Source organism: Zeus faber (genome assembly GCF_960531495.2).
Source record: "Zeus faber genome assembly, chromosome: 3".
In the NCBI taxonomy this organism is placed as follows: domain Eukaryota; kingdom Metazoa; phylum Chordata; class Actinopteri; order Zeiformes; family Zeidae; genus Zeus; species Zeus faber.
The window spans coordinates 13,287,039-13,310,072 of NC_137190.1; the positions used below are offsets into that span (position 1 = coordinate 13,287,039).

A 23,034-nucleotide genomic window follows, 5' to 3' on the forward strand; every position below is an offset into this window, starting at 1 on the left:
TTTGCCTTGCTGGCTCAAAATGAACGACGTTGGTCAAAATTCCCTGCACTAAAATTATAATTTGACAACAAAACAAGGAGTTCAATAAGCGCCCATTGAGCCTCTTCATTTGGAAATATTCAGTATGTATTGATCACATCAATACAGACATTACTTTGTAATTGAAATGTCTTCAGTTACAATGAATCCACTCCTCACAAGATTTAAAGTTCAGAGGTTTCTTAATCGTTCCCCCGACTCCTGAGGTCAGGCTGCCGTTGAGCTGGGCACTGAACTCATTGCATTCCTCCACGGTGGACAAAGCCTGAAACACTGTGCTAAGTCTATGAACACAAAGTTGTTCAGGAAACGTTATAAATAAAGCTAATTTTGTCATTCCACGACACATACCCCCAATTTTACAAAAGACAAACCACACAAGAATATATATAGATATCAACAACTTTATTTTCAATAAATCCTATTCAGTTTTAAACTCATACCGTACAAGTCTCAAACTTGTCAAAGAAACAAACAAAAACATCATTACCCCCGCCGCAAGAGGTGAAACTGCACCGTTGGGGCCTGTATTGCACTCCGGGATTTTTTTATTTCTTTTAATTTCGGGCAAAGAAAGGAAGAGAAACCAAAGTGGAGTCTGCAGCCGGGACGCGTGCAGCTCGCCGCAGACCGCTACAATCTGATCACGTATAAATAGTAAAGAGGAAGGGCCGACCCCGCCCACAGGTCGCCGGACACGTCACGGCTCTTCCACGTCTCGATAATGTGAATAATAATAATAATAATAAACAGTAACTATAGAATCAATTTGTCATGTTGAGTCCATTGGAGAGACACATGGTCCGATTGATTGAAGCTACTTCTACAGTTTCTTGGACATCAGCCTAATCAGGACGGCACTGGGCCGGACATCGATGCTTTATACAGAGAGCAAAATAATAATGAAAAACACACCAAAAAAAGGCATATAAGTGTGGCACGAGTCCAAGAGGCTCAAACCTTGAGAGTGGAACTTGGGATTCCCCCTGCAAGCCGCTTCAGTAGTATACTTTTAAGGCAGTCGATATGGCTTTATTTTAGCTATCGTATACACAGCGCAGCCCGGCAGCCAAAGGCACTTCCATCTCTACTCGGTAAATTACAGGCGCATACATCCAGCTGCACCGGGGAGAGCGAGAGAGAGAAGACAAAGAATATTCTGGTTGGTAGAGACGGTGATTTGGAACGAAGGTGGAAAGGAGACATTTTTGGAGCTTTGAACACGTCGTCAAAGAGAGGCGGGTCTTGGTGTCGCGTGTGCAAAGCCATAACAGTCAGTCCTCAACAAGCAGCTCCTCAAAGGACACTTCAATGCAGGAGCCAAGACCTCGAGGAGGATACCGGAGATGATTGCGCACGTGCACATCGCGCTTTTTTAAACAAAACCCTCCCGGCTCCGGTTGAGCTGAGGCTCGGGACGATTGCAAGCGGTCGTAAGGAAGTAGCCCATGGTCAGATGTCGAATCAGAAAAGGCCTCGGTGAAGCAAAGCAAAGCATGGAGCCGGTCCCGGCCAGTTTGTCAATGTGTGGGGTCTGGGCTGTCAGTGCTTTCATGGTGGTGGAGGGTTCTGGGGGGTGGGTGCGGTCAGGTGCAGAACGCCAGGTGGACGGGGCGGCCGCACAGCAGGTGGTTGGAGCGCTCGGCCACAGCCTGCCGAGCGAGCTCCTCGCTGGGGAAGGAGACCAGGGCCTCGCCGCTGCACTGGCCAGTGAGGTTGTACAAGATGATAACGCAGTCTGGTTGGATCTGAGGGAGAGAGAGAACACACACACACACACACACACACACACACACACACACACACACACACACACACACACACACACACACACACACACACACACACACACACACACACACACACACACACACACACACACACACACACACACACACACACTTTTATATCCGCTGTAATTCCACCCTCCAACCACTACAGGGAAGTAGAAGAGCAGCAGTGCAGGTGGAGGAAACTGAGCAACCCAGTCCAGTTGGAAGCAAAACCAGTAAAGAGAAAAGGGAAAACACAGTGCATGCTGGGACTGGGGCAGAGAGCAAGCTGCTTGGGAGGGGTTGGAGGAAAAAAATAAAAATAATAATAAAATAAAAAAGAAAGAAAAACAAGAAAAAGACAAAAAGTAAACACAAAGTCCGCAGACAAACAAACATCCGTGGACATGCTTCCACGTCTGGGGTCAAGTCAACACCCTGAAGACAGAGAGAGAGCATGTTTCATTGAAAGGGAATGGAGCAGGTTAGTGGTCAGTGTTTGCAGCAGCAACACCGGGGGCGTCGGCAGCGTCCAGAAGACAATTTCATACCAAGCGTCACCACATCCTTCAGGGAAATGATTTAGAAACGAAGGCCGTCTCCACAGAGCAGTTCTCCATGCAGTTCAAAGGGGTTAGAGGCGAGGAGTCAAAGAGGGCAGACAGACCTGCTCTGGGTTAGTGAGCTTTAGAAAGACGGGTCCCTAAGGCAGCGTTCTCGTTATGCTAGTATACGCAAAAATAACTCAATAAAATAAATAAATGAATGGTTTACATGTTGTTTGACAATGTAAAAAAATATATACAAAATGAAAATTAATGACATGTAAGAACAGGCTTGGTGCTGATAAATACAAAAGTAAGAAACTTTAAATCAATTAAAAAAAATGTAATGTAAAAATAAAGCTACATCAAAAAAAGTGTAAAATGTATCGATCATTTATAATATATATTATATGATAAAATTCCATAATAAAATAGAAATACAATTTCATATATAGCGATTGTTCATTTTGTTTAAATCAACAGTTCTCCAACGTGGATTTTGTTAAAATGGGAACACATTCGCTTTCCATTTTTAAATGCTTCAAAAGTGGATCATTTGACGAGAAGTTATTTTTTTTCCAGTATCAATGTGGTGTAAAACTATAAACTATAAAAACTTTAACGATCTTATACCACAGCCAAATTGACAACATCCATCTCCATCATTGTAAAGCACCAATATCTATACGCTACAATGACTCCTCAAATCCTGCTTTCAACGGGTGTTATTGTGAGTCCAATTTATTATTATTTTTTTTTTCCATTGATCCCCAATTTAATATGATTTGATCAAAAACCTGGATCATGGGGCTCCTCTTACCTTGGGGAGGGGGGGGGGGTCCCTACAGACAGAGCCATTCTTTGGGCTGAATCAGACTCCGCGCTTGTTCACTCATCTGAACCACGCCACTGTAGTCCTCAGGGGCGTACTACACACACACCACAACAACAATACACAGCCACAGTCAGACCGGAGACTCCAGATTTTGGGGGAAAATAAAATTAAAAAAAGTCACAAATAACAACAACGTAAACGGGTATACGGAGGTAGATGAGACACAAACACACCCTGTGTGTGTGTCTCAACTACCTCCTTCATTTGATGTGTGAATAGGTTTGTCGGCCAAAATAATGGCAACACTAGTTTCAAAGGGGGGGGGGGGGGAAGGGGGAGAGAGAGAGAGAGAGAGAGAGAGAGAGAGAGAGAGAGAGAGAGAGAGAGAGAGAGAGAGAGAGAGAGAGAGAGAGAGAGAGAGAGAGAGAGAGAGAGAGAGAGAGAGAGAGAGAGAGAGAGAGAGAGAAGAGAGAGAGAGAGAGAGAGAGAGAGAGAATAAAAGAAAGCCATGTTGACATGTTCATTTACTCAGATCTCTTGGTGCATTGTGGTAGTAAAAAGCACTACCCATGTGTGGGTTAGTGATCACAGTGACTCGAGGGTATTGTTTTTTAAATATTGGGTAATTTTATAAATGGTCGAAAAAAAGAAAAAAAAAAATATATATATATAACTCAGAAAAAAATGTAATAAAGAAACTCCAGACCATGAGATGTAAAATATGACAAAACTCAGGTTGACTCCCAATGATTGAAATATGAGGTTAAAAAAAATTATAATAATCAAAAAGATCAATCAATAATTAACAAATAGAAAGATAAATCCTTTTTAAAAAGACGCTTGCTGTCCCCCCCAACAGCTAAACGTCAAGGTGTGGTACCTCACCAAGCCATCAAACCAGAAATACAAAATACAACAAACCACAATGTTACGATCATTATCATTTTCCGGCATCTGAAGCACAAAGTTTAACTGAGGAAGAGGAAGTATTATTATTAGTTCTTTAAGACACCTTTCTGCTTCTGAAAAGACAAAGTCGTGCAAATGCAAGTCTAACGATGAATTATAAGAATTGGCATAAAAATTATGAAATCATATTTTAATAAAATAAACAAATATTAAAAAATAAAATACATAAAATAAAAACATTTAAGCGAACATGTTTGTGTGAACATTTCACAAAAAAAACCAAAAAAAAAAAAACACACATGGTTGGAAAATAGAAATGGTCCGTGAAGAATTTCCCTGAAAATGGTGATTAAAGCGTTTCTTCATCCTGTGCGTGATGCCAAGAACTGACCTGGTATCCCTGGAAGAATCCCAGGATGTCCTTGACCCCGGCGTTGTAGGGCAGGCCCTGCATGCGGACCAGCGCGGCATGTTGGGAAATCATGGGCGAGGCGGCGGCGGTGGCGTGGTGGGGCTGAACCGCCATGGCGCCTGGCGGAGCCGCAAAGTAGCTGACGGCGGAGGGGGAGACCGGAGGGCTGGAAGGAAAGGGAGAGAGGGGGATGAAGGAGGAGGAGGGTGGTGTGCTGGAAGGCTACAGAGCTTTTATTGTGAAAGACAAATTTCTTTCAAAAATCAATTTTTTTTGCCCGTATTTAGTTGATTTTGAGGTTATTGCCAAATATTTTTGTCTATTTGTCTTTATTTTCATGTTTTGGTGAACGGCAAAATGTTTCTTTTCACAACATTTCTTATTTCTGGCTATTGTTACATTTAAGGACTGTCGTATATTATTTTTCTTGTTTCTTCATTTTTAGGTTTATTGTACCATTTACTGTTCATCTTTATGTTTATTCTACTGTAGTACAATAAATGTAAAGTATGTAGTATGTATTGTAGTATATCGGCAAATTGTTGTTTTTTCATTGTTAATTTTTAAGCTTATTCTATTGTTTGTTATTTTTTAGGTTTATTGTCAATTTTTTCTTGTTCATTTCAAGATTATTTTTCCTGTTATTGTTTATTTGTATCATTATGTATTTATTTAATATTTAAAAGTCACTATTCTATTACCTCATTATTATTCCGCATTATACTCAACGTGAGCTGCCGCAACACTGTAATTTTCTCTGGGGATGAATAAAGTATCCACCCATCCATCTATCCCTCCATGCATCCATCATTTTACCGCGCACTGACCTGGGGTAGTAGGCGGTGTAGTTCATGTTCATGTTCATGTAGAGGTGGGGCTGTGGGGGGTAGTAGGCCAGGGTGGGAGTTGGGGAGTGCGTGCTGTGCTGCGGGGCCCTGGGAGCCGCCAGCAGCGGGGGCTGGTACAGGGTGGCCTCTGAAAGCATGGCCGCCGGGGAGGGGAAGGGGGCGTAGGCTGTGGGCGGCGAGAGGCCTGGAGGGTGGGCGTGAGAGATGAAGCCACTTTATAAGACAAAAGCATCATAGTATTTTCCTACCCAATTACGTTTTCCGCACAAATCTTGTAATTTCGATTTGATCTTTCCTCAGTCAAATCAATCACGTAGGTCAGACGCAACATCTTCACTTGTGACCAAAAAAAATACCTATTTACTGCGATCTGAGCATTATTTAAATCCGTAACTTATTGTGGGAAGCAAATTAACTTGGACTCGAGGAGAGAAAAAAAAAAAGTGAGGATGTGAACTTGAGCTTATGCAGAAATAAATTTTATGAAATACATTCCTCAAAAAACACAACCACAGCTATGCTACCCAAGGTTTAACCCTTGTGTACTTTTACTTGATTAAGACAAAACAAAGCTGTTCAAATGTGCCCTCTTGATGAAAGGCTGAATAGTTTATTTTTCCCCACAATGACGTAGATTGTATAGAGGCAGAACGGTTGGCAAACCTCATTTTAAAGCAGTTCGATGAAGTTGATAACCATGGTCTAACCACGTAATTTAGAAAGTCCTATACTTCATCCTTATTGAGACATAAACCAACGCCCGTACATGCACATGGACGTATCAAAGTATTTACATGTAAGCAGCCGTTAGCGGTGCGGGGCTGTGGGCCCCCCTCCTCTCTTCCAAGAGAGTGACCTTGCCGAGCCCGAGGTTTTAAATCCCACTTCTAGACCATCTAGGCATGTGACATTTTGTTTGATAAAGGGCTGGAAAAACCCTTGAACCATCCACTGGAATCTACAGCAAAATGGGGCACGTACGAAAGGACCAATAGAGACCTCAGAGCATTAGAACACGCTGCCTTGCGGCTGATAAGTCTGAATCTAATCTCCAACACAAGTGAGAGATAGGAGCTTCAGCAGTGCAAAGTACAGAGGTTAGGAATTCAGCACAGTGCTGTGTGGGTGTAGCAGCTGAAAAAAAACAAAAACCAAAAAAACAAAAAAAACTCTGCATTCGTAAAGACATTAAAATTAGGTCAAGCCTTTTCATTCACAACATGAAATATCCACAACCACCATGAATGGAGAAATCCACAGACCGACGGAAGGCCATGACAGGTCATAAATATTAGTTAAATACACTATTGAAAAAGCTCAGAGGAGCCACCATATTAGATACACTGCTTACTTACATGGCAGCTTGCAGGGGGGCGGGGAGAGGCCGCTGCGGTTGAGGGTCCCTCCCATCAAGACGATGCTCATCTCCTCCGTGGAGCACTGGAACACCTCGACGTAGCGGTCCTTCATGGTCTTCTTATGGCACTTCTGGGCCACCATGAAGGCCTTGTCGGCTGACTTCATCTGGATGAAGGCGTCGCCAGAGGGCCTCCCCTGGGGAGAGAGAGAGAGAGAGAGGGGTCAAAGGGTTTGTGTTGAGTCTTAATGTGCGATGATGAAGCTTCCACTTTAACCGCCATGACGTCCCCAGACAGACCTGCTGGTTGAGGACCATGTGGACTCCGTGCGGCTTGATGTCAATGGTGTGTTCGCCCATGAACTCCAGGATGTCTTCGATGGCGGCGGTGTAGGGCAGGCCCCGCAGGCGGATACAGTCCCTGGTGTTGGCCGTGGAAAGGAAGGGGGGCGTGGCGAGGACTGGCATGGATACGATGGGTGGTGTGGGCAAGGTGGAGATCAGAGGGGTGGAGATGTAGCGGTTCAGAACCTTCCAAACAGGACAACATGAAGGAGAGGGGATGAATTAAATAGCACAGGGCTGATACAGTCTACACAACAGAATGATTTATTTCGCTAGAAGTAAGTGTTTTTTCAACAACTATGCTGTGGCACACTAGGGCTGTCAAACAATGGTTCAGTATTCGAATTGTAAAAAATAATTATTAAAAAAAAAAATAATAAGTTAGAATCTGAAAATTAACATTCAAAAAAATACGCAGTCCAAAATATGTCGTGCGCGCAAGTGAATGAAATTTGTCCGCATGGCGCTCCGTGCACAGCTGCCCGCCAAACGGCGATTACAGATAAATTCACCCGTTCTATCTGCAAAGTTATGCGGCCGACTAACAGCTCACAGGGCCAGGATTTAAAGGTTCCATCTGCGAGCTTAAGTCGAGGTACCCAGTTCCCAAGCCGGCCGACCGTCACCGATGGAGTTGGAATGTCCTCTAGTGCGGAGGTTCTCAACCAACAGGCCGCAGACCATTTGCCACCGGCCCATGAGAACACGGGCGTCTTTTTCTGAAGGAATATTCGAACGTGATTTTTGGCCCTATGGCACACCGGTGTGCGGTGAAAATGTTTAAAATTCCACTCAAAACAAACAAAATTAAGAATGGAAATGAGCTTGTGTTGCAAGATCAAAATTGCAAGGCCGTACTAACTCGTCAGTTCCACACCGAAGAGCAGCTCCATCAGAACAAGATTCACTCTGAAAGTGAGGACTATTCATTGCGATGAAAGGTCTGACTCTGAGATTCGGTTATTGACGGCTCATTCAGTCAAAAGGGTCGTTCCATTTTCCGACCCTTGGTTCAGTTGGTGTAACGCACTGTGAGCGAGGGAGGACTTCCTGCGAACGACGAACAAGAGCGAGAAGGTTCGGGTCGGCTACGAGACCCGGACGGAATTCTCACTAGAATCCTTTATTCCGGCGGCATGGTGCTGTGGGATTATTTCATTTAAATAATTGTTTTTTTGGGTTTTTTTTTTTAATTAAAAAAAAAAGTGTAGTGGAAGACTAAAGGATTGGAAACACCGCACTAGAAGACCAGGATTATCAGATCGGGTCCACGTGCGTCTACCTGCTGCACCTCAGCGGCGGTGCTCCTGAACAGCTCGATGTAGCGCTTCCCCAGGATCTGTTTGTGCTTCTTCAAGGCGTTCTGGGCATACTCCTCGCAGGAGAAGATCACAAAGGCGTCGCCGGTGGGCCGCCCGTCGGGGTACTTGACGAACAGCAGGCCCTCCGCCCCGTCCGTGACGGGGCTCTCGGGCCCCAGGAAGGCAAGCACGTCCTGGGGCGTGGCGATGAAGGGCAGCCCCCGCATGCGGATGATCACCTGGTTCTCCTTGGACAGGAACTGGGCCACCTCATTGGACGTGCCTGACGTCAGAGCACACAGAGAGTCAACTACATTCTGTTTCATTTGCAGGTCCGACCAGAACAAACCCCCCCCCGAGCCTCCCAAACAGAGCTCATCACTGATCAAATCACTGTCACCAAGGACGCAGATATCCTATTGCCTCGGAAGGTAAATGTACGCATTCATAAAACTAACAAAATATGTTTGATGGAGCTACGGATTGGCTAGATTTGTGTGTTAATACAGCCTTAAGATGCAGATGTCCTGAGACTAAAAGCCCAAGTCATTATCATTTAGCACTTCTACTAACTACAACTTATAACAAAACATGCTGAATGTCTCTGCTGATACAACACTTTTAAACAGAAGGATCATTTTAATGTTTCATTGTGAAACATTACTGTGAAATACTGGTCAACTGAACTCATCTCTGTGTTGGGTAAAGTCCATAGTTACTTTCTGATGCAACTGACTGTCATCGTCGTCGTCCCCCCCAAGAACATTTTTTTTTTTTTTTTTCCCCCCTCCCCTTTTCCCGTCTCTTATCTCCTACAGCCTCTCATGTCCTGCATTAACGCTGGGCTGATGCACCACGGTCCAGAGGCCCCGGGCCCAGCCTTTGTCCCTTCACACCCTCTTTGTGCAGGATCTGAGCTGGGCCTTTCATCGGCCAAATGCTCCCCTCCCAAGGGGAGGGGAGTTTGGGGCTGGAGCGAACAGGTGAGTTGCTGTTAACCAGGGAGTTGAGTTTCCCTCCAAATGCCCTCTGAGGGCTGGACAGGAGACAGGAGGGTGAGGAAGGGATTGTGGAGGGGGTTGCTCACAAAGCGCCTTTCTGTCCCTGAGGATACGCTGCAACGGAGACGAGAGGACGGGCCAGAGAACCCGTAAGGAGGGAAGGGATGCCAAAGGAATCCTTTTTCTCTTAAAACTGGGATTTTACAGAGTGGGGGGAGGGAGGGGGGGGGGGTCAAGTTTGACTCAGATAAAGGTAACATTTTTCTCTTGTAGGAGGCTCATAGCCAATAACAGAACTCACGAAAGGAATTGATAGAAGAAGGGGGGGGGGGGGGGGGGGGGGGAGGACCATTTGAAATCTGACCTCCAGCGATCTTGAGGAATTCCTCTCCCGTCGCCTTGTAGACCTGACAGGATGAGAGGGAAGCTGCTTTTAGCCGGTCTGGGTGCAAGAGGAGATGCTGTATTTCTATTTAGCCTTAATCCATTCTAATGGAGAACCAATGAAGGTCTAATCCACAATATCAGAGCAACCGGCCCCAGAGAAGGCTTAAAGGGGACGTATTATTAAAAACTCACTTTTTCAGTGCTTGTGCACATACATGTGGGTCTCTGACGGGCCTTCTGTACTAATACACAAACTGAAATATGACAAGTCAGTTACTTTTGTTTTTTTCAGTTTTTCTGCCTCGGTCAGAAAACCCGTGATCCGCCAAGCCGTTCAGATTTGTCTCCCAGGCCTACGTCACGTTGGGCCTCCTTAGAATTAGAACCGCCCCCCCCATCTGAGTAACTCCACCCACGGCTTGAGTGCCACCGCTAACGGTAAGCGCTAAGCACCGCTAGTGGCCAAGAGATAAGCATGGGAAGTGCTCTGTTGTTGGCTGCACGGACCAGCACAAATCTTTTAAAGGAAAGATGAATTAATACCAACTGTCCGTGACAAAACGAGGAAGACGTGCAGACGAGGAAAATGTAGGTATTTATAAAATAATTTTGTATTGTCGGTAACTTTGACAAACTGTGCGGATCATTGCATGCCGATCGTGTAAAGCCGGAACTAACTTTTAAATTAGGCCTTGTTGATCTAATTGAGTTAAGATTCAGCAACTGGATTGCTTATTTCTCTCCTCGAGTATATTCATAAACAGATTTTGTTGGACCGATACGGTGAAATAAGTGAAAGTTTATGGACTTTATACAACAGAACCCGGAACTCAAGCTCTAACCCCATTGGCTCACAGAACCCAGAACGTGTGCTCAAACCCCATCGCCTCACAGAACGAGGGGCCTCAGGAAGGAGGTGCCACCGACTGAAACGGAGCGTCGAGAACCGGAGGGGAATAGAGGCATGTTAGAATGGCCATAATGCATAATCAGTATTAATGTTCTTTTCAGCCAAAAAAATTCAAAAACATGTTTTGAGGACCTCAGAGACCTACTGTTGAAAAGGAGCATAATAGATCCCTTTTAAACACACATCTATTAAATTGGACTAGTGACACTTCAAATACACTCAGTGAATTCCTCATTAAAAAAAATAATAATAATACGTTGTCCTTGTTTGTAAGACAGACAATTGATATTGACTTTATTGAACAGGATCTCACCTCGATGTAGCGGCTGCCCATGTGGTGCTTGTGGCGCTCCAGGGCCAGGTCTCTGTGCTCGGTGTTGATGAAGCGAACCAGGGCCTCGCCGTTTCTCCGGCCTTGTGCGTTCAAACACAGGGCTACACCGCCCCTAACACACACACACACACACACACACACACACACACACACACACACACACACACACACACACACAGAGTTTACCTTTCCATTTCACTAAAGTACACTCATGGAACTAGTTTAGGGAGATATACCAGCCTGGCGATAGCATTTTTTTCTTCCAGTGTTCAACCATTTCACTTAAGTTCTTCTTTCCTTTTTTTTTTTTTGTTCTTTTTCCTGAGCTAAATCAGGAATATATTGTTCTTGCTTATTAAACTCATCACCTGTGCTATTTTGCCAACCCCAATAAGTAATGGACTATAATAATCTGCAAGAGACGAGGGGCCAAACATTTCTGCCTCATTCAGGTTCCCCTTATGTGTACCTATGCATTCTTTTCCCACAACAATTTGAACTGGAGTCTAATCAAGTCTTTTTATTTAATTTTGTACAGACAAAACAGCACATTCTGACAAGCTGGTCCTTTTAAAAGACTCCCAAAACCTCTACTCAAGCATTCTATTGTAACCCCTTCAATCCCTCCCGCCAACATTTTTTGAATGAAAACAAAATAAAAGACGTAGTATAGTTTTTTTTTTTTTTCTATCATGACCTTTGAAACGCTAATAAATACAATTGTCGATGATGTGAGAGAGATAAAGATAGATGTCTTTTTTTTTTTTTTAATGCATACTTGGCTATGTTGAGGCCTTTGAAGAAGCGGGCGATGTCCTGGTCTGAGGACTGCCATGGAAGGCCCCGTGCCCTAATCACCGTCTCGCTGTCCACTGGTTCTGTCTTACTGCTGGGGGGGAAGAGAAGAGGGGGGAGAGAGAACGAGAGAGAGAGCGAGAATCTACAAGTTTAGAGGGCATTTAAGATTTTGATATATTTTTGTGCCAATAATGGACCAGCATTGTACAACAAACTAGACAAACTGGCCAGGTTGGGTGGAAACAGAGGACGCTCACAGTAAGTGCTTAACACAGTACAGTGATTAAAAAGCTAAGCTTATGAATGAAATGGGCTATTGGTTGCCTCAGACTGAGGATTTGGAGAGCGGCTATTGGATAGCCCACTAAGCACTTGATGGCAAAGTTGGACAGCTTTAATTACACACTTGCGGCTTCCTCGTTGCTGTAATCAATGCTAAAAGCTTGAGGCCCGGGCACTGAGACATTAACCGGTGGAGAAGGAGCAAGTAGAGCGCCGGATAAGAACATATGACAGCAGAGCAGACAGCACTAGAGCAAAATAAAATGTCTGTTCAAGTTAAAAAAAAATAAAAATAAAGACATCTCGTACCATGTGCCGGATTCAAACTTGTACTTCACCGCCTCGAAGCAGGAGAACCTGTGATCTGTGGACAAATACATAAAACAAACAAAGGAAAATATAAAACCGTCAAACGCAGGACACACCGTTTCATCCTTAAATCTATAAAGTTGATGTTTTCCCTCCTGTGCTGAACAGGTTAGGCGGCTCGCTTTTGGAGCGCTCTACACACCCCATTGTCACACCGCGAGAACAATGGGCTGGGGCGTTTATAAGGAGATAAACCCATGGAAAATATCAACAAATACTTACAGCCAAAAAGTCATCAAGTTAGTCAAGTCAAGTAGCAGATGCTTAATGTCTAATCCATATCTACACTCGTGACAGTTACTCATTTGCTGCTAGAACATAGGTACTCACTGTAAGGCTCAGCCAGTATGTGCAGGGTGAGCTCCACCATGCTCCTCACCTCTTGGACCCCAAACTCCTGCTCGGACGAAGGAGGAAGACCAACATCTGCATGCATACGTTTAAAGAAAGTTGCCGTTTCAAACAAAACATGCGTGACCGTACAATAAACTATCCAAACTAACTTCCACCGTTTAAACACTTTGGTACAATCTGTGGTGGCCTTGCATTTTAGATCAAGCACGAATCTCTTCTTTCGGACTTTGAAGTCTTTTAAACACACAGGGGGGAAAAAAAGAGGGAACTGCTCAAATGCAATTCTAAACACCCTTTAAAATTATAGAGAGAAAAAGGACTTGTATGGCGACATGGAAGGATACATTCCAACATGGAGGTCAGAGTCAGGTCCGTTACGGGGCCAGCGTTGGGGCAGCATTTGTGAAACTCCTTCTTCACGTCCACAAATGAGAAGAAACATTCGGGGAGGACAACGTTCTAAAAAAGAAAAACAAGAAATAAATAGTAATGCCGCAGCAGACACACCAATATCTCAACAGAATCTAAAGGTTGATGAGAACTAACTGAGGGAAAGCTACATGGAGACCCAAGGATGTGGATGTTGCATCAGGAACCAAGCTGAGCTGATATTCAAAGTCTCTGTGGTTTTCATTTATTTTCCTTCTTACACTATTTCACTTGCGCCAAGACGGTTTTATTCCATTTTGAGAAATAAGCGGAGGATGCCATGTCTGGTTAATGTGAGGAAGACAGACATTTCTGTGCAGATTATGACACCTTAATGCTCAGATTTTGTCTGGTAACGTTGCCACACTGGGAAGAAACACAGCCCACTTGACCCAGAAAGTCCCCCAGGTACAAAGTGGAATTAGAAATACCACAATTAAAACAACCGTTTGATGGTAAAAAAAATATATATATATTTCTGCAGAAAAATCTCTACCTTTTTGGAGGCTTCTGGGTGCAGGGCCTGTCGGACGACCAGAGGGCTGTCAACACATAGCGTGAAGGAGTTCCTGCCGAGGGCTTTCACCTCCGACAACACAGACTGCTGGAACTGCTCAAAGAACCAGAGATAGGGAGAAAGAGATACATGAAAGGAAGGATTAGAAAAAAACAAACAAAAAAAAAAAAAAAACTGATATATATTGGTTTGGTATTACAGGCAATGTATTCAATGTAAGTCGCTTTGGACAAAAAGCATCCACATGACATGATGTAATGTAATCTGTGAGTATTGGCCTGCAATGAATTATGAGTATTATCTGTGATTTAAACGGCATTGTCCCCAATGCCATTTAACCTATTTTGTGCCACTTTTTTATTGTTCATTATTTATTATGTGGGTTATTTTGCTGGTCTATCATTTAGTTCATTGTAAAAAAAAAATAATGTAATAATTGTGTACTGATAAATTTCCATCTAATATGCACATTGCCATTTCTGTTTTTCTAATTGTTTTTTTTGCTGGCTGCTGTGATACTTTATTCATCCCTGAAGGGAAATTGCAGTATCACTGTTTAAAACAGATGAGGTTCCTGTTGTGTTTGTCTCAGCGTCAGCTTTTCCCATAAGAAGAAAGAAGGAGCTTGTCCAACAGGTTTGGTGTTTGTCTCGAGAGGGAAGGCAGCAGAACAGGGTGGGGCACGGCTAATCACAGTGATAATCAGCTGGATCAATGCTTTCACTGAGCCAGAACCAGTGTCTCTTCTTCACGAGAATATTGCCGGCCAAAACAGCGCGCGCCCGTTAGTACTTGTGTTCACTCCAAACTGGGTTATTGACGCGGGTCCCATTAGCACTGCTGTGTAAACCAGTTTGTGGTGCGACTCTGTCAACACAAATCACCTTGACTTCCAGCGTCATCGCACGCACCTTTAAAAGGCATGAGGCACGTTTCAGGTTGATGGAAGTTAAGTGCTTTACAAAACCTGTTAGAGGGTTCTAAAGTTTTTACCGAAAAGGATGTTTTGTTGACATAATTGTGAGATATTTACACAGCACTACAAAGCGGTGCCTTAACAACCTCCGTTCTGCGCCAAATTGTTGTTCCCATGAGAGCGCTTCAGGTGTGCTGTGAAAAAGAAAAGACTACTTGCAGTGATGGAATGTTGACTGAGATTCGGTCATTTACGAGTCACTCAGTAAAGAGTAGTTCAATTTTAATTTACAAGATATGTTTGACGAAGAACATATTGTTTGAGAGTCTATCACTAACTATTAGTAGCCCAAAATAACAATCATAATAATAGCTGCAGGCAGCAATACACGGGGTCCAGTTTAGTCATGTCAGGTACGTATTACAGGTTTCCGAGGTTCCTGAATCGGCGCACTGTGATTATGTGCAGGGACGTTTGGGGCGGAGCGAGGGACTCTCTCCTACCGCGGATTCTTTCTTTAATCGCTCTCCTTTAGTGGGGGTGGGGGCCGCACCAGGCTCGGGTTGGGAGGAGTGCGAGTTCCAGCTCAAATTGCCATTTTTGCCAAATTTTCAATAACTTACGTTTCCATGAAAAACAAAAAACCTTGTGGTATTTCTGTGAGTAATTACCATATCGAGGCTTCTGTGTTTTTGACGCCTTGCTGGATCTTGAACACATCACTTACATGCACAGTCAAGTGGACTCCACGGGGGGGGGGTCACAATTTTTGTGGACTTGTGTTTTTCGCATTTTTTCATGAATCCGGCAAAGTAATGGGGTCCAAAGAGATAAAATATAATCAAACAGATCCACAGACATCTACCAGGTAAGAAGGTACATAAATACACATACGACTAGTTTGTAACGTAACCACTACAGAGCGACAGAGTCTACAACGCACACGGTGCCAATGTACATGCTGAATCAGAACCTGCTCATATAGTACATAGTATGATGACATCATAAAGCGTCTTACTGCAAATCTCATCTCATTCCATTTGTTTTCGAATGTTGGCCTGTCGGTGACGCACCACCGTCCAGCTACGGTGGGTAAAATTTGGTCGGTTTTTCACAAATTTCCGCTCCGTATGTGGATTCATTTGGATGAAACTTAGACCACGAGAGGTTTGTGACATACCGCTTCAAACGACACCTCAACTGTGTATGTAACCTCTGTCACTGTTGTGCTTCAGATAGTGTTATCCCTGTTGTAGATACTTTGGCGTTCTATGATTGCGCCCACGTCCGTGATCTGGGTCAAGTTTGGTCGGCTTCTCACTCATTTCTGCTCTGTATGTGGATCGATGTTGAACTACGAGATGTTTGTGACGTCCCGGTTCAAACGAGACGTATTCATAACTTCTGTTGCTGTTCTGTTCCAATTAGTTTTTGCCCGAAAAATTCTGAGAATTTACAATAAGGGATCCAATAATAAATAATAATGTCATTACTATGGGTGTGTCTCAGTTTTGGTGGTTAACAGGATAGCGTCGTAGTGTTGCGGGAATAGTCATTGTAAAAAATAATTAAAAATGAAGTGTGGTGTAGTTGAATATTTTATTTATTTATTTTTAAAGATTGGGAAACACCGCTCTAAAGGGTGGGTGTTTTCCCCATTTGATTGAAAAGATACTAAAGGTCTCAGTGATTGATTGGAGGAGGGTTATTTCAAATAGCCGCTGGCTGTAGGTGACAGATCCTTCAGACGGTGGGAGAGCATTAAGGCTGCGTGTTGGGACAAGCTCCCTGACAGACAGCGGAGAAAAGCTGGGCCATTCAGCAGTCCTAAAGCAGCTGCCGTCTAATCAGCTAATTGCTTGAGAGGACAGTTATTTGGGTGGGACTGGAGAGAAAAATCAACACAGAATTAAAAAAAGGGAGCCCCCGGCTTTTTGGGGGGTGAAACAAATGAACTTTGGCTAACTGCTGTGGGCTTTATTTTATTACAGACAAGACAATCAATAAACCTTTTGATTTTTTTTGTATTTCTTTGCCATTTGTATGTATTTGAAAATTACATTTTTATTTTAACTTCATTGTTTTTCAATTCCATGTTGTGTTTTTAATTCTCCATTTTTTCAGGCCATTAAGCATTTCCGCCGCTGCAGATCAGTTTGTTTGTTTTTTTTCTTTCAAATTGAATAAATAAATAAAAAATATTAGACATTGGCAGTGGACAAGGTGGTGAACAAGGGATAGCTGGCACTATTCAGCTAAATAACAGGTTCTGTAAAGCATCAGTACAAAACCTGTTATTAGGCTGTAGCTTCTTCTACTTTGCCCGTATGATGCGAGTCTGAGGGTCACCTGACCGCCATGTTCTCTTTTAATTACAGAGCCGTCTTCTCTCTGTGCAATTTAATACATTGGTTTCGTTTTTACTTCTATAAACGGCAATGTACCGACCCAAAGTCTTTTTTTTTTGCATATGTAAATTGTACTCAGCCAATGAAAATGATTCTGCAAACTGATTGTGGGAGAGGATCTTCCAAACTTCATTAGGAAGTAGGGAATAAACCGGCAAAATGCATACACCATATAGTAATACTGGAGTCACACAAAATCTAAATCTCATATTTGACATGTTGGAATAAAAAAAATTAAAAAAAGGTTCTAAAACAAAATTGTTTAACAGCCATAAACATAATCTGATGGGACTGATCATTTTTCACTCTTAATTAGTTTTACGTTTACTTTGTTTCATTTCACCTTTTCTGCGCCCGATTCAACTTAAAGATTCCAGATGTGAACAGCATGAAATCGTAATGCGATATCCAGAGCTCCTTCAAGATGCTACCATCCCAACAAGTGACCACCCTCCACAGCCAAATGGTTTGTTGATATTCGGCCCCTATGCAAAGCGTGTTGACAAAAGCTGGGCTGCATGCAAGCTCCTCCCAAGATCCTAGGTCTCCTCCTGATGGCTCAGAGATAATTTTAAACACATTTCAGCCCGCCCACACTCTAAATAGTTGAGTATTTGACAGACAGGAGGGATGTTTGGCTTATTAATAACTTTAAAAGACAAGCGGTAATATACTTTCGCCACCACTAGAGAGAGAATGCAGCTAAATACGTTTGAGGTTCCGTTGCATCTATGAAAACATGATTAAATCTACCCAAAGAACACCTGTAGAAAGTTATTGAAAAGTGTCTTCAATATTTCAATGAGAAGATTGGTGTTCTAAAAAATGCCCAGCAAAGACTACAGGCCACGACCCTGACCAGGACAAGAAGATTTGAAAATGCATGGATGGGTGGGTGGACATGGCAAAAAAGAAAAAATAAACAGGAGCTGAAGCAGGAGGAACGCTTGACTCCACCGAGTCTGAATTTCGTATACCCTTTGAAATGTGCTGGCAGAACCACACGCTCTACATGCATGATGTCTCGCTCACACAATCTTGGCACCATCATGACTTCTAAACTCCCACACTCCATGTCCCAAAGGGTTTCCCTTTCCAAAAGATCATACAAATTAACACGTAGAAGGATTCTATGTTTATAACACAAATATTTATTATAATTATAATCAGGAAAATGATTATATAACATGTACTTTTGGATATATTCCTATGCATGTGACAGATAACGCCATAATCCACGCAGGGTGACAAAGTGACGATAAAGAGAGCAGCAGTGTTTGAACAAGGTGGGGCTCTGTGTGTAGCTATGGGCAATTTACTATAACCGGCTTTGTGAGAGAAAGGCAAATGGTTTATAAAAAACATGTCGACACAGCTCGTCCCTTTCTCCTCTGCCATATGTCAAACCACATTATTTATATATATATATATATATATATATATATATATACACACACACACACATATCACGTCCGGATCAAAGCTGACTTGCCATTTTGTTTCAATGCCACACTGCTACAACATTGTCTTCAATCATTTATCTCATCACTTCTAAGTTACTGTCCACAAAGATCAACCTCAAGTTTCTGACAAATAAAATATGATTACGATACGGCTCTTTTAATGACAATAAATGAGGACCCCCAGGCAAAGTATCAAAGCAAATACAGTAACGCTAATCTGGACCTGAGTGACATGGGCGGGATATTCTAAAGCAAGGCATTGGTAACTCTGGAGTTCACTCAGAGTTTGGGAAATGGTGTAATTTTATTTTTTTATGACTAGAGCAACATGCTGCACAGAGTGACGCATAGAAGTTCTAGTTCTGCGCAAACAACTGCGTTATGAAAGTATCAAACATTTCAGGGAGCCTCTCCCTTTTTCCGTTGGCTGCCGCAGCAATGTCAGACCTTTGTTTTTAATAAAAATGACTATCATTGGCGAACAACAATACCAATGCAACCTCATACCAATCCCTGCGTACAACTAGGATCCTGCCCAGTGTGTGTGAGAAGGGTGAGGCTCTGGATCAGGTGCATCGCTCAGCAGGCTCCAACACGCTGTCGCTTTCGTTGCCTCGGGCCAAATTAGAGCAGCGGAATAACCATAACTGAAACAGAGTGAAACCATTCCAAATACTACACACCCACTCCACTGCAGCTGTGTATTCCATCCCATAATGCCATTATCAGTGTCAGCCGTGGCATTGGTAATGGCGCACACAACATATACACCCAACCCGGCCATCTACTCCAATCTACTCAATTTCTACAGCAACTTTGATGTGAATTAATACTTTTCTTTACATTTCGTGAAATACAATTACATGTACAGTAGTGTAAACATATAGCGTGCAAATCTTGCATTACTGTAAGTTCTCTAGTTTTACATTCATAAATACATCTTATACCAGAGAAAAAAAAAACTAAAATAAGTCCTTGGTGCTCTGGCTATGAGTCAACACCTGTGCATCACTAACTTTCTTTGTAGCTTTGCCATTTCCTTCTGACTCATTGTTCTCCCTCAAGTTAAATGAGGTGGGGTGAGGGGCCATATCTGAAAACGACATGTTTGTTTGTTGCTGTAGTTTCAGTGGCCATTGGCTGTGTCAAAAGTCCCAGATGATTAAATCTATAAAACCCAATCCAACGTTTCCCAGCTGCGGTGCTATACACCGAGTAAAGACTGTCATAGTCTTAACTTTTTAGTTATAAATCATCAAGGATAAAATAGCCAACTTAGCTTGACCAACAGCGAGGGAAAGTGGCCAGACAAAGGCATGAAACGTAAGAATTGATTACTTGGGTTAATATTTGAAGGGCCAGCACACAAACTCTCTACATTGGAATTGGGACGTCCTGCCTGCCCAGCGGGAGAGGAATGACTTCAATATTCAAAAAAGGTTCCCATGAAAACCGCAACCAAAACGCATTCAAGATCCAAATTGTCACTCCAGTTGCACAACATTCAACAGGTTATTTGTCACATACATACGGTCATACATATATGCAGTGAAATGTCACGACACCCGGTGATCACGCACAATAAGCTCTGAAAATACTAAAATGTGCGTAATCGACACAAGGCGCTCGTACACTCGTCCAACATTCTTGGGCTGGGAGGGTCTGATACATAATTATAAAAAAGGAACATCCGTGTCCATTATCAATGTGGAAATAGGCGTTAAAGACATTTTGGTGGCTGGTTCTCCAACAAGCCTGCTCGTGCATGTATGGCATTAAAACCTGTACAGCACACTTGTCAAGCCTGAAAAGGAATACTATTTACATGTGATAACAGGATATATATTATTTATTTTTAGAAACACTGGAAGGAACAGGGAAGGGTGTGCAGAGCACGCGCTGGCTCGGTGCGGAAAAACATGTTTGGTAACATAGCTCAAGTGCTCCTGTCACAACAACACATGCGAGCAAACGGAGGAACCACAGCGACATTTATACCTCCCGGCCCCCATCAAATGAGCTGGAGAAACCACCCCGACATCTCCAAATCTTAACCATCTCTGGTCCACTTCCATATCTTTCTTTCTGCCCGGCCGTTTGTCTGTCCGTCCGTCCGTCCGTCCGTCCGTCCTTCTGCCAAACGGGAGTGCGTTCCTGGGTAAACATTCCGCCTTCCAGATGTCTGCAACATGCATCAGTCTGGGACAAGACTCGACCTGCGACTGCCGTTCCCTCCCCATCCCCAGTAGCAGCTCCAGGCTTTGCCCTTCCTCAATCCTAATCCATTTTTTTTTTTTTAAAGCGTCAGCTTCGTTCAAATTGAGGGACGATCAGTCAACTAAACTTAAATTATTATAATATCATAGACGGCAGATATAAGATAAAAGCCCTCTCCATTCGCCCGGACAAATTGGTTTGAAGCATTGAGAGAATGAGGTGCGGGCATGGATTTTGAGAAGCCATCGAGGGCTCTCACCTGTTGCAGGGCTTTATCCAGAGGATCTGCCTCGAGGAGCTCGTCCACACTCAGACCCGTGTCCTCCTGACACTGCTCTGTCAAATCCAACGTGTCGGGCTTGACAAGACATCTGTGGAGCTCGGCGACCTGGGGAAGGGACCAGTGTTTCATGGCACAGGGCGCGTCGCGGAGAGGAGAGCACAGCATTACATACATCCAGACGTTGTTTATTACCACTGCTATTATTACCGCCATTACTACTACCGACCACCATTTGGGGGAAACGAAAAACTTTCCAAGTCAAACAATTGACAATGTAATTGCAAAAGCACTTAATTGTCAGAAGCGTGTTGTTGTTGTGGTTTACACGGAGCTGGTAACCAAAAAGGCGTGCGTTTCCACGCATTACCAAATTAAATAGGCGAATGACAAAACGCAATGAATAAGTTACACCTTTTCACGCGGAGGCGCGTGTGTGCGTGCACACCTGAACCAGGCGTGCTAATTAACAAAAAAAAAAAAACTAGCTTCCGTGCTAGCATCGACGTAGAAATGAGTGTTTGTTTGTTTGTTTGTTTGTTTGAATAGTTCATAGCATATAGTTTTGGGAACGCACGCCTCGTTTGGGTTACACGTCCGCTGTCAAAACGCACTATTCCACTAAAACAGGTAGAGACACATCAGAAGCCTGGGGAAGGGGGGGGGGAGGGAGGGGAGGAAGGTTCGTACCTTTTTCTCACGTAGATCCACAATTTGCCACACCAACAGAATTATTTCCCTCTCATCCGAACCCAGTTTACCCCCATTTGCACCAGCTGTTGCCCCAAAGAACACCACCAGAGTATCACTGTGCGAAGCCATCAGGGACCACAAGGGTAAAAACTACAATTAAAGCAAAGATCAATAAAAAAAGAGAGAATAAAAGAGAAAAAATGGAGAGAAAAAAAACAAACAAACAAAAAAAAAAAAAAAACACAACAACACGAGGGTTCACCTTTTGTTCCGAGTGATAAGAGAAGCGAACAAGAGATCTGGAAACTCAAATGGAGGATACACGGAGAGAGAGAGAGAGTGAGAAACACAGGGGGGAGATTATTTCGGAGAGAGACTCTACCTGTTCCAACACCTGAGAGTGTTCTATCCAGAGATACTGGTTTAACTGGTAGAGGAGGCTGGAAACCCGTGTTTCTTTTTACACGCACTCCATGGCCAAGCCCTGGAGGCTTTTTTTTTTTTTTTTTTTTCTCTCTCTCTCTCTCTCTCTCTCTCTCGCTGGGCTACCTGTGCGTGGCTCCGGCTGCGGTCCCAGGGGACGCGCCGATTGGTCGAGTTGCAAAGGTGAGGGCGGGACCACGCCTGTGTAAGCCGCACGCTGGTTGGCTGGCGGCTCTCGAGGCAGGAAGTTATAAACCGGGCCGTTGTGATTCAGCCGCAGCAAAACCACCGGAGATCAACTTATTTTTGTTACTTTATTTTATTTTATTTGGGGTTTTTTTTGTTTTTTATTTTGTTTGTTTTCTTTTCCTGTGATTGGATGGGTTTTTTTTTTGTTAAATATGCGTGTGTACAGGTGTTTTTATTTTACGAAAGGGGAAAAAAATAGTAGGCGTAACCTTTAATTTAAAAGTTGCGTATTTTCGATAGAACAGTTACACATTTACAAGTTACACATTTGAACGTTTGATTATCAATACTATTATTAATATGTTAATAATTAATTATACTATTATTATTTCATTTATGTATCATTATTTATTTTTATTATAACCAGTATAAGGGGATTTAAACTTTTAAAATAATATCCTGCTGTCCTAATTTCCTGCTTATATGCTACTGTATGTGTAAGTATATATATATATAGTTTTATTTATAAGTAGGATAGTGGTTAATATGACAGGAGTGGATTTATAGTGGCCTCTTTTCCAGTCCCCCTGGAGTCAGGACACGTAGGGTTGCAACAATGGGATACAGTGGCATAGGCCTTTATGTATGTTTGTCTCGTCATTTTGTACGGTGTAGGATTCAGGCCATATGGGAAAAATGTA

The 23,034-nt window shown here is 43.2% G+C and overlaps 1 protein-coding gene across 5 annotated transcripts; it reads right to left on the bottom strand.

Moving 5' to 3' along the window:
- Positions 1-1,630: 1,630 nt before the first annotated feature.
- On the bottom strand, positions 1,631-21,972 carry esrp2 (epithelial splicing regulatory protein 2). Of its 5 annotated transcripts, none has more exons than XR_013844062.1 (16): positions 21,719-21,972; positions 21,008-21,136; positions 13,724-13,837; positions 13,143-13,257; positions 12,775-12,870; positions 12,385-12,439; positions 11,774-11,884; positions 10,975-11,107; positions 9,729-9,771; positions 8,345-8,646; positions 7,018-7,248; positions 6,712-6,914; positions 5,340-5,544; positions 4,492-4,678; positions 3,177-3,285; positions 1,631-1,787 (listed from the first exon to the last, which is right to left on the bottom strand). XR_013844062.1 is itself a non-coding variant. In XM_079997121.1 (16 exons), the coding sequence occupies exons 1-15, from the start codon at positions 21,848-21,850 to the stop codon at positions 3,199-3,201; spliced, it is 2,136 nt and encodes a 711-aa protein (XP_079853247.1). In that variant the 5' UTR covers positions 21,851-21,972; the 3' UTR covers positions 1,631-1,787; positions 3,177-3,198. The 5 variants fall into 5 exon arrangements, 3 of the variants coding, with proteins under 3 accessions (XP_079853247.1, XP_079853245.1, XP_079853246.1); XM_079997121.1 differs by having other exon boundaries at positions 6,716-6,914; positions 11,774-11,881; XM_079997119.1 differs by having other exon boundaries at positions 6,716-6,914.
- Positions 21,973-23,034: the final 1,062 nt, after the last annotated feature.

What these genes read in the sequence shown, in the direction of transcription:
- esrp2 (XM_079997119.1), bottom strand. Translation starts at nt 21,850, where the DNA reads ATGGCTTCGCACAGTGATACTCTGGTGGTGTTCTTTGGGGCAACAGCT. An exon ending in TGGATAAAGCCCTGCAACAG is followed by an intron (nt 13,838 to 21,007) that starts GTGAGAGCCCTC and finishes TTCTTTGAGCAG; the next exon opens with TTCCAGCAGTCTGTGTTGTC. An exon ending in ACATGGTCCTCAACCAGCAG is followed by an intron (nt 6,915 to 7,017) that starts GTCTGTCTGGGG and finishes CTCTCTCCCCAG; the next exon opens with GGGAGGCCCTCTGGCGACGC.